This window comes from Mauremys mutica, chromosome 14 (assembly GCF_020497125.1).
Source record: "Mauremys mutica isolate MM-2020 ecotype Southern chromosome 14, ASM2049712v1, whole genome shotgun sequence".
Classification (NCBI taxonomy): Eukaryota; Metazoa; Chordata; order Testudines; family Geoemydidae; genus Mauremys; species Mauremys mutica.
In genome coordinates, this window is record NC_059085.1 from 15,323,023 (window position 1) to 15,340,986 (window position 17,964).

General features: G+C 39.4%; 1 protein-coding gene across 4 annotated transcripts in view; it reads right to left on the reverse strand.

The window, feature by feature from the left end:
• Positions 1-17,964, reverse strand: part of SLC6A2 (solute carrier family 6 member 2) — a 108,436-nt gene that overhangs the window by 13,078 nt on the left and 77,394 nt on the right. For all 4 annotated transcript variants that reach the window (XM_044987053.1, XM_044987056.1, XM_044987054.1 and 1 more), the window contains 2 exons: positions 17,003-17,102; positions 1,799-1,899 (listed from right to left, as the gene is read on the reverse strand). In XM_044987053.1, coding sequence (XP_044842988.1) covers positions 1,799-1,899; positions 17,003-17,102 — 201 coding nt within the window. The remainder of the gene's footprint in view (positions 1-1,798; positions 1,900-17,002; positions 17,103-17,964) is intronic.

Here is a 17,964-nt window from a genome sequence, read left to right on the forward strand (position 1 = left end):
TTCCACTGAAGCATCTGATATTGACTGTTGTTAGAGAGAGAATATTGGACTAGACGCTAGATTTGGTTTGACCTAATTCCTATGTTTCGTTCCTTATGCAGGGCAACCTGCAGTTCTGTATAACTCTGGCAACAGCTGGAATCATGTACCTATTACCATGTAAGTTTCTTTGTGGGGAGGAAAGGGTTGTTCTTTTGGTTATTTTTAAACCAATTATTTGACATCTGCTGGGCATCATTGAAGTCATAATGAGACACATTTATCCTTGAAGTGGAAGCACAGAATCACAACCAGTGATGGGCAGAGGATCCGGAATACACAAAGGTAGATCGGATTCAGTTTCCACCTATAATTCCTTCCAGACAGTACCTGCAGCATTTTCTTTAACATCCAGTAACTGGGTATAGTTAGCTTTGGCTTTTTAGTTATTTTTGTTTTTTTGTTTTGTTTGGTAACATCTCTGACTTCTTTGGTAACATTAGTTTCAATCACAATTTCACCTTTAAGTGAAAGATATTGTGGTTAAAAATCAGTGAATGGGAGTCAGGAGATTTTGGCTCTCTTCCCAGCTTTATCGCAGACATTCTCTGAGATCCAGAAGATGTGATATAAACACTCGCTGCCTCCATCTCTCTATCTGGATAACAAAGATAATATGTACTTGTGTCAAGGGTGTTGTGGGAGCCTTATTTAGTTTTGTGTAAAGAACATTGAGATCCTTGGATGGAAAGTGATGCATAATATGTACAAAGTATTATTGCAGCTAATGGTTTTGATCAAAATTGGGCAAAATTGGTGACGTTTCTTCCAGGAAGTTTCTCTCTCTGGTTTTAACTAGTCATTTTGTGTAGCTTTTAAGTCCTCAGAATTAAACTTCCCTGAAACCGCAAATGCCCAAAACATAATACAGATCAGTTTGCAGATAATACTAACAGATTTGAAGTTATCATTTTATACGTTCAAAATTGTGTACAAAAATACTAGGACAAACTACCATCTTGGGCTTATGGAGAGGAGATAGGGAGGGAAGAAGCCTCCACAGATACTCTCACTCTCATATCAAACCTGCTTCCAGAGGCACAACTGGTCAAAAGGAGGTGGAAATGTACCATGGTGTGATGAAGGCAGACCAGGGTGCGGCTCATGCCAAGGCCCCAGACCTTACTGAGCACTTACAAATGCATAGCTGGAAACCAGCCTAGCTTACCTGTGTGTTAGCATTATCAGAATAGATATTAGATGTTAAGTTGATAAGAATGTGTTTAGTGTTAGACTTTATATAATGCTTGTAGGACGCTGCATTATTGATCTCACTTATAACCTCTATAGCCCGTGGTATAAAGTTATATTGAGTGTTTGCATTGTAAACCTCTATAATCGTGTAACTCACTAAACAGGAAAAGAAGCATTAATTAAGGGAAATATGAAAATGAGTCAAAATGGCTTCTGCTATCCTGGCTGACAACACTGGGGATAACAGCGAGTAACAGGGCCAGCCTTAGGGTCCAGTAATCAGGGCAGTTGCTCTGGACACCTGGTTCTGGGGATGCCAAATTTAACATCCAGGGTGTGTGTCTGCATCAAAATTGGGTGGGCAGAGAATTTGTTTTGTTCTGCTCAGCTGTTTGGGGAGCACTGAAAATCTATACTGCCCTGGGCAACAAAACATGTAGCGTAGGCCCTGACGAGTAATGTTATGAATCCACTTAATATCTTGCTTTTAGTATGAATAAGCTGGTAGGAAGCATCCTCAGAGTGTTCTTTCCAGGACAAACTAAATAAATAAATCACCTCTTACCAATAAAAAAGCAGGGCTAACAAATTTCCAACACAGTCGCCAGTAGAGGCCCGGTTTGAAGCCCATCATTTGTTGGATGTCTTCACTGAATCTGTCCACACCTGCAAGTTAAACACAAACAGAAGACACACAGACTTCAAGTTGGCAAAAATGATTAGACGGTGGCAAAAAAACAAACATATTTGTTATTTGTAGTCTCAGAAAAAATGTGAGTTACTTCCAAAGCAGAAATAATGTAAGGATGAAATCCTGACCCGTTTTAGCTAACAGGAATTTTGCAATTGAGTTCAAAGGGGCCAGGGTTTCTCCCTAATTGTCTATTCACATGATACTCAAATTGTAAATCACATGACTACTGAGAAAGACATAACAAATTTATTTGGGCATAAGCTTTCGTGTGCTAAAACCCACTTCATCAGATGCATGCAGTGGAAAATACAGTAGGAAGATATATATATATGTTGAACTTCATTTGTATATATATATATATATACACAGAGAACATGAAAAAATGGGGGTTGCCATACCAGCTCTAATGAGACTAATCAATTAAGGTGGGCTATTATCAGCAGGAGAAAAAAAACTTTTGTAGTGATAATCAGGATGGCCCATTGCAAACAGTTGATAAGAAGATGTGAGTAACAGTAGGGGGAAATTAGCATGGGGAAATAGTTTTTAGTTTGTGTAATGACCCATCCACTCCCAGTCTTTATTCAAGCCTAATTTAATGGTGTCCAGTTTGCAAATTAATTCCAGTTCTGCAGTTTCTCGTTGGAGTCTGTTTTTGAAGTTTTTTTGTTGAAGAATTGTGACTTTTAGGTCTGTGACTGAGTGGCCAGGGAGGTTGAAGTGTTCTCTGACTGGTTTTTGAATGTTATAATTGTTAGAGTTAGTATGGCAACCCCCATTTTTTCCCCATGTTCTCTGTATATATATATATATATCTTCCTACTGTATTTTTCACTGCATGCATCTGATGAAGTGGGTTTTAGCCCACAAAAGCTTATGCCCAGATAAATTTGTTAGTCTCTAAGGTGCCACAAGTACTCCTCGTTCTTTTTGCTCTGAAACCCAAGAAAGACATGTTGAACTTCATTTTCAGTTAAGCCACAACTCATTTCAAACATCGAAGCAGCAAAATGAATACAGATTTTTTTTATTATGGCTGTGGGCTATTCTTTGTAGTCAAATTACACAACTCACTCATACTCATAAACAAAAACCCACAAACAAATAAGGCGCTGATTGTAAAGTAAATCCACATATTTGTAAGTTTTCAGAGGAGCTACAAGTTCCACTTTTTTCAGCGCAGTGTGAAGAAATACCCATTGTCTTTGTAATGCATGCCATTTCATCTTTCAGCAATCTTCGCTAGAGTCTGCCTAGGTGCTTATCTTTCAGTTTGGAGCCATAACATAAGAATATAAGCCACCATACTGGGTCACACCATGGTCCATCTTGCCCAATATCCTGTTTCCATGCTAGAGGTTCAGGGGGATTGTAAAGACCAGGGCAATTATGGAGTGATCCACTCCTGTCTTCCACTCCCAGCTTCTGATAGTCAGAGGTTTAGGGTAGAGACCTATGCAGGACTAGTGTAGAACCCTGCAGTGAGACTGGGATCCCGTGGGTTCCACAGGACCCACTGCCATAATAGCAGGTGCAAGTGGGAGCAGGATTAAAGAATAGTCCTGTGCAGGGCTCTAGTTTAGGGTTTCCCCGAGCATGGTGGTGTTTCCTTCACCAACTTAGCTAATAGCCATTGCTGGACCTATCACCTACGAATTTATCCAGTTCTTTTTTGAAACCAGTTATACTTTTGGCCATCACAACATTTCATGGCAATCTCTTTCACAGCTGAGTTGTGCATTATGTGAAAAAGTTCTTTCTCTTGTTTGTGTTAAACCTGCTGCCTATTAATTTCATCAACCCTGGTTGTTGTATTATGAGAAGGGGTAAAAACACTTCTCTATTCACTTTTTCCACACCATTCATGATTTTATAGACCTCTATCATATCCTCCCTTGGTCATCTCTTTTCTAAGCTGCCCAGCCGTAAGCTTTTTAGTGTCTCTTCCTATGGAAGCCTTTCCATACCCTTGATAATCTTTGTTGCCCTTCTCTGAACCTTTTCCAGTTCCACTATCATTTTTTTAGATGGGGCAACCAGAACTGTCCACCAATATTCAAGTGGGGACACATCATAGAGTTATATAGTGGCATTATGATATTTTCTGTCTTATTTTCTATCCATTTCCTACTAGCTCCTAATATACGGTTGGCCTTTTTGAGTGCTGCTGCGCATTGAGCTGATGTTTTCAGAGAACTATCCACGGCAATGCCAAAATCTCTTTCCTGGGTGATAACTGCTAATTTAGAATCCATCACTGTATGTGTATAGTTAGGATTATTTTTTCCACTGTGCATTAATTTGTGCGTATCAGTGTTGAATTTCATCTTCCCTTTTGTTGCCCAGTCACCCAGTTTTGTGAGATCCCTGTGTAATTCTTTGCTGTCTGCTTTGGACTTAAATAGCTTGAATAATTTTGTAGCATCTGCAAACGTCACTGTTCACCCCCTTTTCCAGGTCATTAATGAGCATAACAACATAACAGTAAGGCTACAATGCCCTGGTTTAGATTTCCCAAAGCATTGCTGGAAACTACTCAATAATACCAAATATTTTTTCTAAAAACCACTATCTCTGTACACATTGTCAATATCTCCTAATTTAATACTGCTGACACAGAAGATACATTAGAAAATAAATGACATGTTCACATGTGTAAAAAAGTAAAAAGCAGCAATTATAGGAAACTGTTGGGAGTTTTGATTGTTGAAATCATTGGGCAGCTGGGGGCAGAGGGTTTGCTTGATGAGACTGCTAGATCAGACTCTAAATAATTATAATCAAACTTGCTATGTTAAATGAATGACATAGAACATGTGTTTATAAACATGGTAGACTCACCTTGATCACTTGATTAGCATTTATAAATTTGTATTAGCAGTTGTAAATACATGAGCCTATTACTTTCATTGTGAGTCAAATCTTATATAACCAAACACCACTTAAAAACTGTAGCTGAAAGTTCGCTACATCCAATGGTTGTTACTGTGCTCTGTGGAAAGAGGGATGCTTGAAAATGAGAAGCAGAACAGACTTATATGCAACTGACATTGACTAGAGAGGAGGGAAGAGTAGCAGACAGACTTTCTCAAATTAACCAAACTATCATTGAAGCACTTAGGTGTTCATCTAAACCATCACATAGATGAGGTTCTCAATACCATATTCGTTTCTTCTTCTGTGTGTGTGTGTGTGTGTGCGCATGCATAGTACGTATCAGAGGTGTCATGTTTACAGCACTAAAAGCTAGAACCCTATCTGTGACCAGACACAATATACACAGTGGCAGTACAAGTTTCTTCCCACTGTCCTATCAGTGAACTGGCGGAAGCCCCCGTGTCTGTCCACCTAAGGTCTTTCTAAGGCACCTATGAAAAAGTGTTATTTGGGCTGAGACTTCAAGATCAGAGTATAGTTCAGCTTCCATTGTGACTCAGTCTCTGGAATCTCTGTTGAAATAGCATCATGGTTGTTAATTAGTGCCAGTGTGAAACTGTTGTGAGAGGAGAATCAGGCCTTTAAAGGCCATATCTCACCAGGAACATAAAGCCAAGGATGAAATGTGATTATTTTCAAGTATTTCCTTTTAGGTAATGCACCTAAATTCTCGTGTATCTATATTTGATATATAGACATAAGCAGCAGTGAAAGCCATAAAAATAAAAATTTCTGGAGCCACCTAACCTATCTAGGCAAGCACCCATCGTTTACCTCACTTACACCATCCTCAACTTGTCCCTTTCTCTGAAGCCTGGGAAAATAAACATTTTTGTAGCACGTTCTTTAAGTGAAGGGTGTCAGGCTCCATGGGACCAAGGATGGACATTTGTTCCAGAGACGAGAACCTCTCGTAGGAAACATCCTTCCTCCAGCCACTGCTCATTTAAACTAGAGGTCTGTTAGTGTGAGTACCTACGCACGTATCATATTCTGTGGCAATGCATGAGGAAAGGGATGTGGGTTTTTTTTTCAAGTAGGCAGGACTTAAACCCTAAAGAGCTCCATAGGGCTTCTAAACCAACCCCATGAATTTCACCGCTGAACAAGTTGGGAGCCAGTGTGTAGGCATGAGGTCCTTCCTGTGAGAGTCTGCAGTAGACTACCCAAGTCTGCACTAGCTGAAGGTCCTGAGAGTCTACAGAGGTCAAATGTATTGCAACTAGTCTCAAACTGATAAAGACATGTCTAATTGTAGAAAGCACAGTATGCGGATGAAAAAATTATAAAAATCATGCTAACTCATATTCCTTGGACCTTTCTTGAACTTCATTCCTGACTGGAACTACTTACTTTCCACCCATAATATTTTATTAGAACATAAATTTATGTATTAACTGGCAGCTTAAATTTGTTATGCAAAGTAATTGTTAAATGTCTGCCTTCCATATGATTAGAATGGAAATTACTCCCCCTAAGCCCTGGCTTTGTATCTGTTGTTGAAATCCTTGAATTGAATTTCTCCTGGTAGCATTTCCCAATAGGAGATATCACTTTGCAAAAGTTTAATCTGTGCCAAGACTATTTTCCCACATGAGTTTATAATTACATGACCACTACTGCTGTGATAGCTTGGAAAAAATTTCCTGGTCAGAACCACCATAAAAAACCAAACACATAAATAAAAAAGATTCCTTGCTTATAAGCCTAGAGACAACACAAATAAAGTAATTAGAGAAATCTCCAAGAGAAAAAAGGGCTCTTGGCTCAGGGCTCAATATTTCTCTTTGACCAAAAAAAAAAACAGGAGTACTTGTGGCACCTTAAAGACTAACAAATTTATTGTAGCATGAGCTTTCGTGAGCTAAAGCTCACTTCTTCGGATGCATAGAATGGAACACACAGACAGGAGATATTTATACATACAGAGAACATGAAAAGGTGGAAGTATGCATACCAACAGGCAGTCACACGCTCATGTAGATATACTGAACCTCCAAGTATTAATATACTGGAGAAGTACTGCATGTTGCAGCTTGCAGGTTTGTTTTCATCCCCAAACTAATGGGCAAAGAGCCATAAGTTTGAAGGCTTTTCTCATAGGAACTTGTTTGCAAGAGTTGAAAGGTGTTACCACAGAACTAATGCCTATTCTTAGGGAACAATTCAAATGGAACCAGTTGACTTGCATAACTTTGCTTCAGTACCCACATTTAACTCATTCTTTCCTCCCAGAATGGTTAGATTAGCATAGCATTTTGTGTCTCAAGTCTTTTTGATCATGGTATATATGACTATGCAACTCTGAAAATAAAGGAACTTTGTTCCCCACATCCCCCACTGCAGATTCAATATAGCAGTCCAGCTCTGCTCCATCACTGTCGATATGAAGAACATACCAAATCCATGATATTCTTAACCTATAGAAGGACTTTTTTTCTAAGATATGTTGCTGTGTACAGGATTCAGCCCACCTGTTTGCACTGTTTCTCATATTTTATTAAACTTGTTTAACTCTGATATGCTGGCTTTAAAATTTTGTAGGAGCTGATTCTCATTTACATCAATGTCTCTTTACATTGTCAGAAGAGCGATCGAGAATCAGGCTCAGAGTCCATTAGACAATACTGCTGCTTAGTGCTTTAGAAATGTGCAATTTAAGGCCCCAGTTCAGCAAAATACTTGAGCATGTGCTTAACTTTAAGCTCAGGAGTAATCCATTCCTTTTCAGCAAAACACCCTAGCCACTTTAGTGCAGTTACAATACATTCTTCTTTGTTCTTTTATTTCTGTTCATATGACAGTCTCAAACTAACTCTGCAAACCTGTGCTGACTATCCACTCTGTAAAGTTTGCTTTTATTTTTAACATTTTAAATTGTCATAATATAAAATCTTCTCACCCATTTTAATCATGTGACTTTAACATTTGACATTCCTAATTCTGCCCAATTCAGTTAGGTAAAGTATTCTTCCCAGCTTCCTATCCTAAATTCTTTGAATCTTGATTTGTACTGTTGATCAGTGGCTGCATGCCACCAAAACAGCTGTATGTTACTATGGGTGATGTATACACCCTCAACAACCTTTTGCAACCCTGACAACAAAGCATGTAGGTTCTATAAATATAAATTAGTAAAGTTTATGAAGTGCTTCTGAAATCTTTGGAAGTAAAAAGAGTCATATACTTTCAATGTAAGAGGTGATGATACATGCTGCAATTAGTTGCCTTGTCTTTTAGGATTAAACTCTGCTCTCTCTGGCATCAGTGACAAAACTCCCACTAACTAGCTTTTGGCCCATCTGGAGATTGGGATAGACAGTGTAAACCATGGCCTACACACGTCATTTATCAGAAAAATGTTATTACCCAATAGTGCTGGAAGAACCAGGCTATGGTTTGGATTGTGTGTAAAACTGAGTTCTGAGAACTACTTATTCATTTAATTGGATTTTCTTTTTTTTGGAAGGAAATTTAATATCCATTTAATTTAAATTAATTTAGTTATTTAACTGTATCAAATTGTTAGCCTGTGGCAGGCCACCAAAGGGGGAGAATACACCACACCCAATATTCATACAAGAGTAAAAGTGCCTTCTGAAGCAGTACCAAGCCACGCTAGGACATGCAGATGCCTTAGGTACTCAGTGATATGTTCTGTTCACACTTGGCACAGGCAACTCAACAGCTAGTGACAATAATAGCAGGACAAATGAAAAAGCAGCACTGCAATCGTGTAGGGAGAAAACATATCCTAGACTGTCACAACTGGGCATCCTTCTGGATGCTATGTAATTTGGCACCAGGGGAGACAGTGAAAATGGAGGTGGAATTGAAGAACAAGGGGCACAAGCCAGGACAGTTATGATATGGGATAGGTATAGCTATGCTTGCAGTGGCATGTGAATATAAATACAGCAGAAGCATTATGGACCCCATCTAAATCCTCCTGAAGCCAAGGAAGTCTTTACAGGGACTCGGCCTTATAAAACCATGGGTTGAAAGGGGCACCCTCCCACTAAACACCCTTCTTTCTCCTTTGTTTCTCTTGTCTGTTTCTCTTTGCCAGCTTCTCCCCATATTCCTGTTCTTGCTCAAAACTTGAACCGAACACCCACAGTATTTTTTGGACACAGAAAATTTTGGTTCTCAATTTTAAAAAATTACATTTCAGTTTTGTACATGACCTCCTTGTTTCCAGGGACAAGACTGGAGCCAAAGTGAGAGCGCTGCAGAAAGCCACACGAAATGGAGAAAGGTGCTACTGGCATGGTACTTTTGGTCCAGCAAGCGGAAAGTTCAGGGAATCTAATGGGAGTGCCTGTACATGTGAGATTATCACCCCGTCTTGCAGACCCAAGATGGTCAGAAGCATTTGAACTTCTGGCTGCTTATCTGAACAGACCCCCTGAACTGCTTTGAGTTTCACATTTCCCTAATCATACTACGGAGACAGGGTGAAAATCACCCCAAACAAAGCACACTAACATGACAGGCTCTCTGCAAAGGGATGAATTGCACCCTTAGAGTCAAATTCTGGTGCTTTAAAGTTCACAGAAAGCATCACAAATACAATCAAATTGAATTCAAAAGAGTATGTGTGGACTCTCTCTTCCACTAGCCCCCCAGTTCAAGCATGAAGTATGTGACCAAGATACTTTGGTTAAAAATCCTTCAGAAATAATATTAAAAATACCTCCAAGCTTACCCCGGTCTTAGAGGGCTTCCCTTTGCAAAGCAAAGAACAACCCAGAATTCCATTTCCATTTCTACTGAATTAAATCATTTAAGTCCTCTAAAAGTAGCTTTCAAACAACATGCTTCTTTTTAATGCTGTATTTTTGTTTTCAAGTAACAGCTTTGAAAAGGGGCCTCCATAGCAGGCGTGTATATCTATCTATATTTATCAATATATATTGCTCGCTTTCTTCACGTTTCTTGAAAGCCACTCACCCAATTTCATTTGTGCTTCTATAACGTGGCACATGGGGGAGGGGGAGAACCCTACATAGTGGTGGCTGTTGCAATCATGAGCAGGATTTGGTATTATAAACCCAACATTTGATTTAATCACCAGTTGAGAGAATCTGTATCACTTTTAATACATGACTGCCAGCATGAACTTCATCTCTGTTTCTCACTGGGAAAGCAGTTATGAAGAACTTAAGTTTTATGACCAAAGACCCTAAAGAAATACATTAGTGCTGAAGAGAATTTCAGTGTAACCTCTGAAATACATAAACAGCAAAGCTGTTTTATCAGTGTGTCCACACTAATGGTTTGTTACTCCACTTATGACCACTGGCATGGTTCTTGCATAAATAGTTGTTCTGGACATGGCAATCAAATTAATAGGCATAAAAGAACAGCTTAGTAAAAAATATGACAAATAGATCCCAGCTGTAACTGAAAATTATCCTTTAACATAGCATTCTGCTTTCATCTCAACTGCATGAAGACCACTGTATTTAGTCAGGATGCAATTTCATACACTGCAGATGCCCCTGCACAATGCTCTGCTGTGTGATTTGCTTATGGCTTCGTTATGCATTTAGGGAGTAAATCATCCTGGTGCTAAGGGCCAGCATGAGGCTCAGAGACCACTCAAGTCCTCCATAAACCCCTGTGTAGTCCATTGGCCCTGGAGATAAACTGTTTTCTCTTACCTGAAAGAGGTAGGTGTCCAAAACATGATGATCAGTTCTCAGTATCTGGAATCCTAAAGTTATATATATATACATATATATATATATATCTCACAATCACATCTGCTATTTCATTTTGCTATGTTGAATATGTCATGTTCCATACTCTTTTAACCTTATGTTTTATACAAATTAAAGTTATTTTTGAATTGCAAAGAGGATATACATCAGTCACAATTTAAATGGCATATCTGATCAAAGAATGGCAGGCAAACTTAATCTTTAAAATTGGATCTTGATTTAATTCAACCATGTTTACCCTCTTTGTGCATTTTCCCCCAAATGTGTATTCATAGGTTTTGTTTGGAAAAATATTAGGTGAGGTTTTATTTGTGTAGATATGGACAGTATCGGGAGGACATTTGTATTTGCATGTTGGAAGCACTTGATTGTCACATGTACAGGAGCAAGGTGTTAGGAAGCAGGAAGAGAACAGAAGAATGAGAGATGTAGCAATTTTTCAATCAGACAGTTGAGCCACCACTTGACATGAGTAGCAATGAGGGAAGGAGGATGGAGGGGGATGCTACAGGAGCTCTCTTTAAAATTGCACTATGGAACCAACTCTGCACGGTGCTGGGTGCTGCAGCCATGTGGTCACCCAACAGCACAACACGGAAGAACTACTGTGGTTAGGAGGTACTCTCATGAGGTGCGCAAGGAGCAGTAGGGCGCATGAATAGCCAGTGTAGGAAGGTTTGGAGGCCACCACAATTGACACTTCTGTTAGAGCTGGGAGAAGAGTGGAGAACATTTTCCCCAATTTATTCATTAATTCCAAATTTCTATTCATTCCAGCCACATTTGCACCATTTGTGTTTGCTTTTCTATGACTATTTCTGTGACTGTTTTTGTTCACATGAATGTTTGTAGAGGTGTTTCATTCCTGGTGGTACTGGTATCTATGCATGGGTGCCAGAGGTGGGGAAGGAGAGTCACTGTCCCCCACCACTTTTTAAACAAGGGGGCATGCCTCCCCCCCACTTTTGAGAATCTGAACTCACCAGGGGCCCAGCTGAGGTCAACACCCTCCTAGTCTCTGACTGGAGCTGGGTGGTGTAATGGCAGATTCCCTTCACTGCTGGTATGATGGAGTGGTGGCTGGGCCAAATTTGAGTGAGTGGCAGTGTGACCTGGCACATGGGATTACAATGCCACTCACATTTGGCCCATTTTGATTGCTTCCCCTCCCTCTTTTGCAGTCTGTTCAGTGGCACTCCTGTATCTATGTGTGAAAGGATGAGTGCATGAACAAAAGTATCATGTTGAAAGTCAGTTCCTAGCTAATATTTGTCTCCCCATCATCCAAATGGTTCAACCCATTTAACTCAAACATTCCAAACAAACTCACCTATGGGTTGAGCCCAAGTATGGAAAGCTTCAGCCCAAAAGGATTTTTTTTTGAGAAGATTCTAAGCAACTGAAAATGCGAGGCAGGAATGGAAGCAGGAATTCATTTTTCACAAATATTAAGCTTATTCCTTCACAGAAACATGCCGTGACAGGGATTGTGACTTGTAAACCCTACATGGAGCTTTTCCTGGCAGTGATGCTAATTAACAGATTTTAATTTGGGGTGGGAGGGGCTTTTCCCAGAATGTGTATCAAGCAAAGCATACCTTTATGTTAACAGAAGGAAAACTGAATGCCAACTAAAGTATCGTTACTTGCTAAAACAAACCAATTCCCCGCCCCCCCCCCCCCCCCCGTAAAAAATCTTTGGAACAAAAGCTTCACAGTTAATGGACGTAGGTATTACTTGAACTAAATATTTCCACATTTCTGGTCTGTGCCAAAATGTCAAGTTTGCCTTTGGGCTAAGCTAATGTTCCAGCTGGGTCACTAAGGCAACTGGGGTCTATCAGAAAACAAGAAGTGGTCAAGACCATGCCAGATTTAATCAGTCAATGATTTAAATAGCACCTGGGGCTGCAATAAATTGTTCTTTATAGAGCAACAGGTTTTATTGTGTCAGTAAAAACATTTATCAGCTGTTTGAGACAAATTAATAGCCATTTTCCCAATTATGGGGGGCGGGGGGGGGGGAAGAGGGAAAGATGTGATGAGCAAAGGGAGAAGTTCTAACATGTAAGTGAATTCTGACTGAGCTCGGATGATTTACTTTGTGGACTTCATCCAAGCCTAGCTCTTGTGAAGCACAGTAAATCTCATTTTAATAACAGAAGATAACTCTTCATCACTAAAGAAACAATGCTATTTTTATGCCTCAGCTGCCAAATTGGAGTATGAGCATCCCTCTCTTTGACACATTTACCTCTCTTAAAAAGCAGTTTCCTCTAAAATCGAGGGCTGTAATTGTTTTATAAGAAAGCAGCATTATAACCTGTGAGATTTACGCTACCTCTGACGGACAGAATTACCATTGTGAAGATTGTGTGTTTGACATGCTTTGCTTTCCTTAGATGCAGCAATTGTGGACGTCACCCCTTCAGATCACTTGCTTGCCAAAAGTTTCCATTTGGGAGTTTAACTAGAAAAATAAAGTGATGTGTGCAGGTGGGATGAGATGATGGCCGAGGGAGGTAAATGGGTAGCAAGGGTACCTGAGAACTTTATAAAGCATACAATGACAGCTATAAAGCACTTTCTCTAAAAAGAAAATAAGATGACTGTCAGGAAAAGAAGAATCATTTCACCAGTAATCAGGACAGCTAGCTCAGTATATACTTGGATGAATCACATAAAGTCTCTAGGTTGATTAATGTTATTGACTTTTTAATGGCAACTATCTTAAGGTATGATAGATGGTTTGAATTGATGCTGTCAAAACAGGACTATTTGCCATGAGTAAGAACTATTTACCCAAGTACAATTTTTTATTATGGGACCCTTAGGACATTCAATATATTCCTAAAGTGTGTGGCGGAGCAAAGAGATTGGCTTACTATTAATATCACATTGTTCAGACGATTATCGTTTGAGTGGTCTACTGAATTGCCAAAATATTTAGACTGCCTTTGACAGAACTGAAAAAAAAAAGTCTTCCTAGATGGTGTCCTCAATAACTGGGACACAACTGGCTTGAAAGCAGAACAGAAATTAAAAATAAGCAAAGTAACCTCAAAGTCATTAAAGGAGGAACCTGGATGGTGCATTGTATTTTAAAAGAGGAAAAATGGAATTGTTACATGCACCTTATATCTGAGCTCAATACTGAGCTGCATTTATTTACAGACTAATCATTGGGGAAGTAATTTGGAAGCATGTTTTCAACATTTATGCTGGCTGAAAAGTCGGCCAGAAACATGACAGATGAGATTACAAAAAACATGGCAAATTGTAGTTGTATTCAGAGCTTTGATCCACAGTTGGACCATTAGTTATTTGCAGGAGAATCTTGAAAAACTCGCAACAACAACAATACACCAGGTGATTTGGGAATAGGTGGTTGGGAATAAAAACAGGCCATTACACTGTATTATGAATTACACTGCCTAATGTATAGTTGTGAAAATAGACATTAGCAGATCATTTAAGGACAAAAACATGCCAGAGGTTTATAACATAATATAGTTTCCCACACTCATTTCAAGTTACATTATGGAATCCCCAGGGAGAATCCAGAATTTCTTTGAACATTTGGCTATTCAGAGAAGGAAGTTGTTATAATTTCATCAGCTTTGACAGGGACAAGATCAAGACATGTTATAGTCCCTCCCAAGAGAAATAGAGTATCATTTCCATTACATATGAGGAATATGATATGTCTAATACAGACCAAATTCTGTCCAGAGTGTTCAGCATGATTCAGTGACCAATGGAGCTTTAAAGTACCCTCCATTTCTCAGCTGGAATTCTTCCTTGCATTGGACAAACATTGAGTTTCAGGGTTTTTTTTTTAAAAAGAAACAACCTCCTACAAAACAGGTGGAATTTTAAGGCTCCAGCTCTTTAACAGCCCCCAAAATTTAGTCCTTTGGGTTGAAAAGACATGAGATGCTTCAGGAACAATGGCTGTGAGAGTTAAAAAAAACCCCATTGATCATCACATGCTGAACAGAAGAAATATAGGCCTGATTCTGCCACCTTTACTCATGTTTATTATCTTACTATCAAGTAGTCCCATTGCTATCAAATAATTGGCAAAACTGAGCCCTGTGTACATAGGATCCTATTAGTCCAAGTAACATACAGTTTAAGTTTTCATTTCCATTCTTCAGGAAGAAAAATAGTCTACTCTGTCATCACTTAATCGTACAGGATCATTATGTTGCATATATAAACACAATCATATTAGTATACAGTAATAAGTGGCATTTTATTGTTGATACACAGTGGAGCAACCTAGCTGCCTCACAAACAAGAGGCAATCAAAACTCTAATTTTAGCAATAGAAAAGCATGCCAACAATATAAAAAGGAGTTCAGGCCCTTTCTAAGACAGATAATTCCTTGTGTCTTCTCAAATCAGAATGAAACACAGTCTAAAGTGCTAAGGCAAAAACACTGACACCTGAAACCAAAAAGTGGCAAGCACCACTTGCGAAGTTTAAGCTGGAAGAAGCTTTTATCCATCTGAAACCCAGTCCACTAAAGGAAAGAATTCATTTTCCAAAGCAAAATATGTCAGAAAAAAAATCAGTTTACGTAATGTAAATTCTCTACATAAGGACGATTTGATACAACTGATCACGTGTATACAGTAAAGCAGTGAACGAGATGGAAGAGTTGTACATTTAGAAATAGTAGATGCTACAATCCAATTAGCATTCAGGGTTATCTTAGATTTCAAGTGGCTTTCCAACAGTTTCATCACTGACACACCTGTTTCTTGGCAGACATATACAACACAGGACATTTTCCACAAGATTACACCAGGTTTAAAATTCCTGTCATTTAAGTACTGGGTCTATCCAGATTTAGTGTCCCATTATATTAGTAAACTAAATACAGTTGCTGTTCTTCTGGCTAAGGTCACCTAAATGCATTCATATTGGTTTGGAGGAGAATGAGCAGTGGCTGGCTGCCAATGTTTGGTTATTTTTGCACTGGGAAAGCAAAAATCAATTTTGCTGTTTCTTCTTCCTTATGTAACTGTCCTGTATTTTTAATGCCCCATTCTGCATTTATAATACTTGAGGGAGCAGAAAATACGAATGGCCAAATTCTGCTTTCAGATATTGTTTGTGCAACTGCCAAGGAGGTAAATGGAAGCCGTGTGCATGCATCTGAGAGCAGAATTGGACCCATACTTTGTATGAGCATTATTCTCCTTTAGGGTATACTGGCATATCATTGCATTGGGGTTGGTGCAAAGCCACTCTGGCATGAAGGGAGTTCCAGTGGCCATCAGAATATCTCCTGAAGCCTGGCCTGCAAGGGAGTGTGCTGTGCACCCCCGGGATAATATGAACAGAGTTATCCCTAAATTCCCACTGTGCCTTGCCCTTATGGAAGGCTCCTTACACCCCTCCAGACCCACAGTATGCATCCCTTTTGGGGGACATGCAATCAGGTGTTAGGTGCCCAGCTGTCATTGACTTTTAGCAGGAGTTGGGCACCTAACTTCCTTTTGCACATTTGAAAATCTCCCAGAATTACCAAAGTGTGTCAATTGGGAAAGATTGCTGTTTGGATTTACGGAACAGTCTCACACAGACCTTAGTGTCTATGGAAAGCTCCCAAGCCTGGCTTATCATATCCTTGTTAATATATGTAATTGATGCTTACAGAGGGAGCTTTTTAAAGGCGCAAAGGACAGTTAGGTGCCTAACTGCCATTAGAGACTAAACTGCTACATAATACCTCATGTTAATATATATGTCCTATTTCTAGTGTTCACCAGTTCATTGATGGATATGCTCATACACTAGGCATCATATGTTGAAGCATATAACAAAACAAAATTCAGTGCTACAGGAGTATTTCATCATGCACTATATTACTAAATCAGACAAGAACTGCCCAGGAAGAAATGAATACAAGCCTATAGGGTCAAGCCACCAGGTGTTCATTGTGTAGGTCATGGAGAGACCACAAAGATTCCACGCTCCCTGTGGGTAGCAGAGAGGTTCTGCGGGAGGTAGGGGCAGTGTGTGTGTCTCCGCAACTAGGCTAATCTACTGGCCTGAAATTCTGCATGGTTTAGAGGCACAATTGCAACCCACAGGCTGTATTAACAGCAGCAACACCTTGGGAAGAGTGGGAGGAGTCTCTCCCTACAGTGATCCTCAGCCCAAAGCAGTTTATTTTGGCTTTGTGCAAGGCTCCAAAATTTGGCCATAGAACATATGAATTCGTGTCACTATTTGTAAATCAGATGAAGATCACCGCATTAAAACTGCTGCTCTTCTGATTTCTGCTATACAGCACACTTCCATTATTACTTACAGCTGTGGGCCACCATATCATGGGGACAGCCAACATTTTACAAGACTTTTTGTCATCACAAAAAACAAGAGAAAAGCACTTACCATAAAACCAGGAAACTCCAATTGCCTCCATTAAAACAGCAAACAGGATTGAAGTCCCAGCTGCAAATGTGTCCAGTAGCGTGAGGACGTAAATTCCACCCTGTGGCATAAAAAAATCCAACAAGTATGATAGATTCATAGATTCCAAGACCATAAGGGACCACTGTGCTCATGTAGTCTGAGCTCCTACATAACATGGGCCAGAGAATGTCCCCCAAATTATTCCCAGAGCAGATCTTTTATAAAAACATCCAATCCCTTGGTGCAATGTTCTAATGGTTAATTATTCTCAACATTAAAAATGTATGCCTTATTTCCAGTCTGAATTTGTTTAGCTTGAATTTCCAGCCATTGGGTTATGTAATACCTTTCTCTGCTAGATTGAAGAACCCATTATTAAATATTTGTTCCCCATGTAGAGATTTATAGACTGTAATCAAGTCACCCCTTAAGCTTCTCTTTGTTAAACTAAATAGGTTAATGTTGTTGAGTCTATCACTAGAAGGCAGGTTTTCTAATCCTTTAATCATTCTTGTGTCTGTTCTCTGAACCCTCTCAATTTATCATCATCCTTCATGATTTCCCCTGTTTATACATTGTAGGGCTACATTAGGCCTTTTGGCCACAGCATTGCACTGGGAGCTCATGTTCCCCCCAAATATCCACCATGACGCTCAGTTCTTTTTCAGAGTCACTGCTTCCCAAAATAGAGTTTCTCCATCCTGTATGTATGGGCAACATTCTTTGTTTCTAGCTGTACACATTTACATGTAGCTGTATTAAAACTATCAGTGACCAGTCCTTTTCATTATTTACCACTCCTCCAATTTTTGTGTCATCTGCAAACTTATCAGGGATGATTTTGTTTTTTCTTCTAGGTAATTGAAAAAAATGTTAAATAGTGTAGGGCCAAGAACACATTCCTGTGGGACCCCACTTGAAACACACACACTTGATGATGA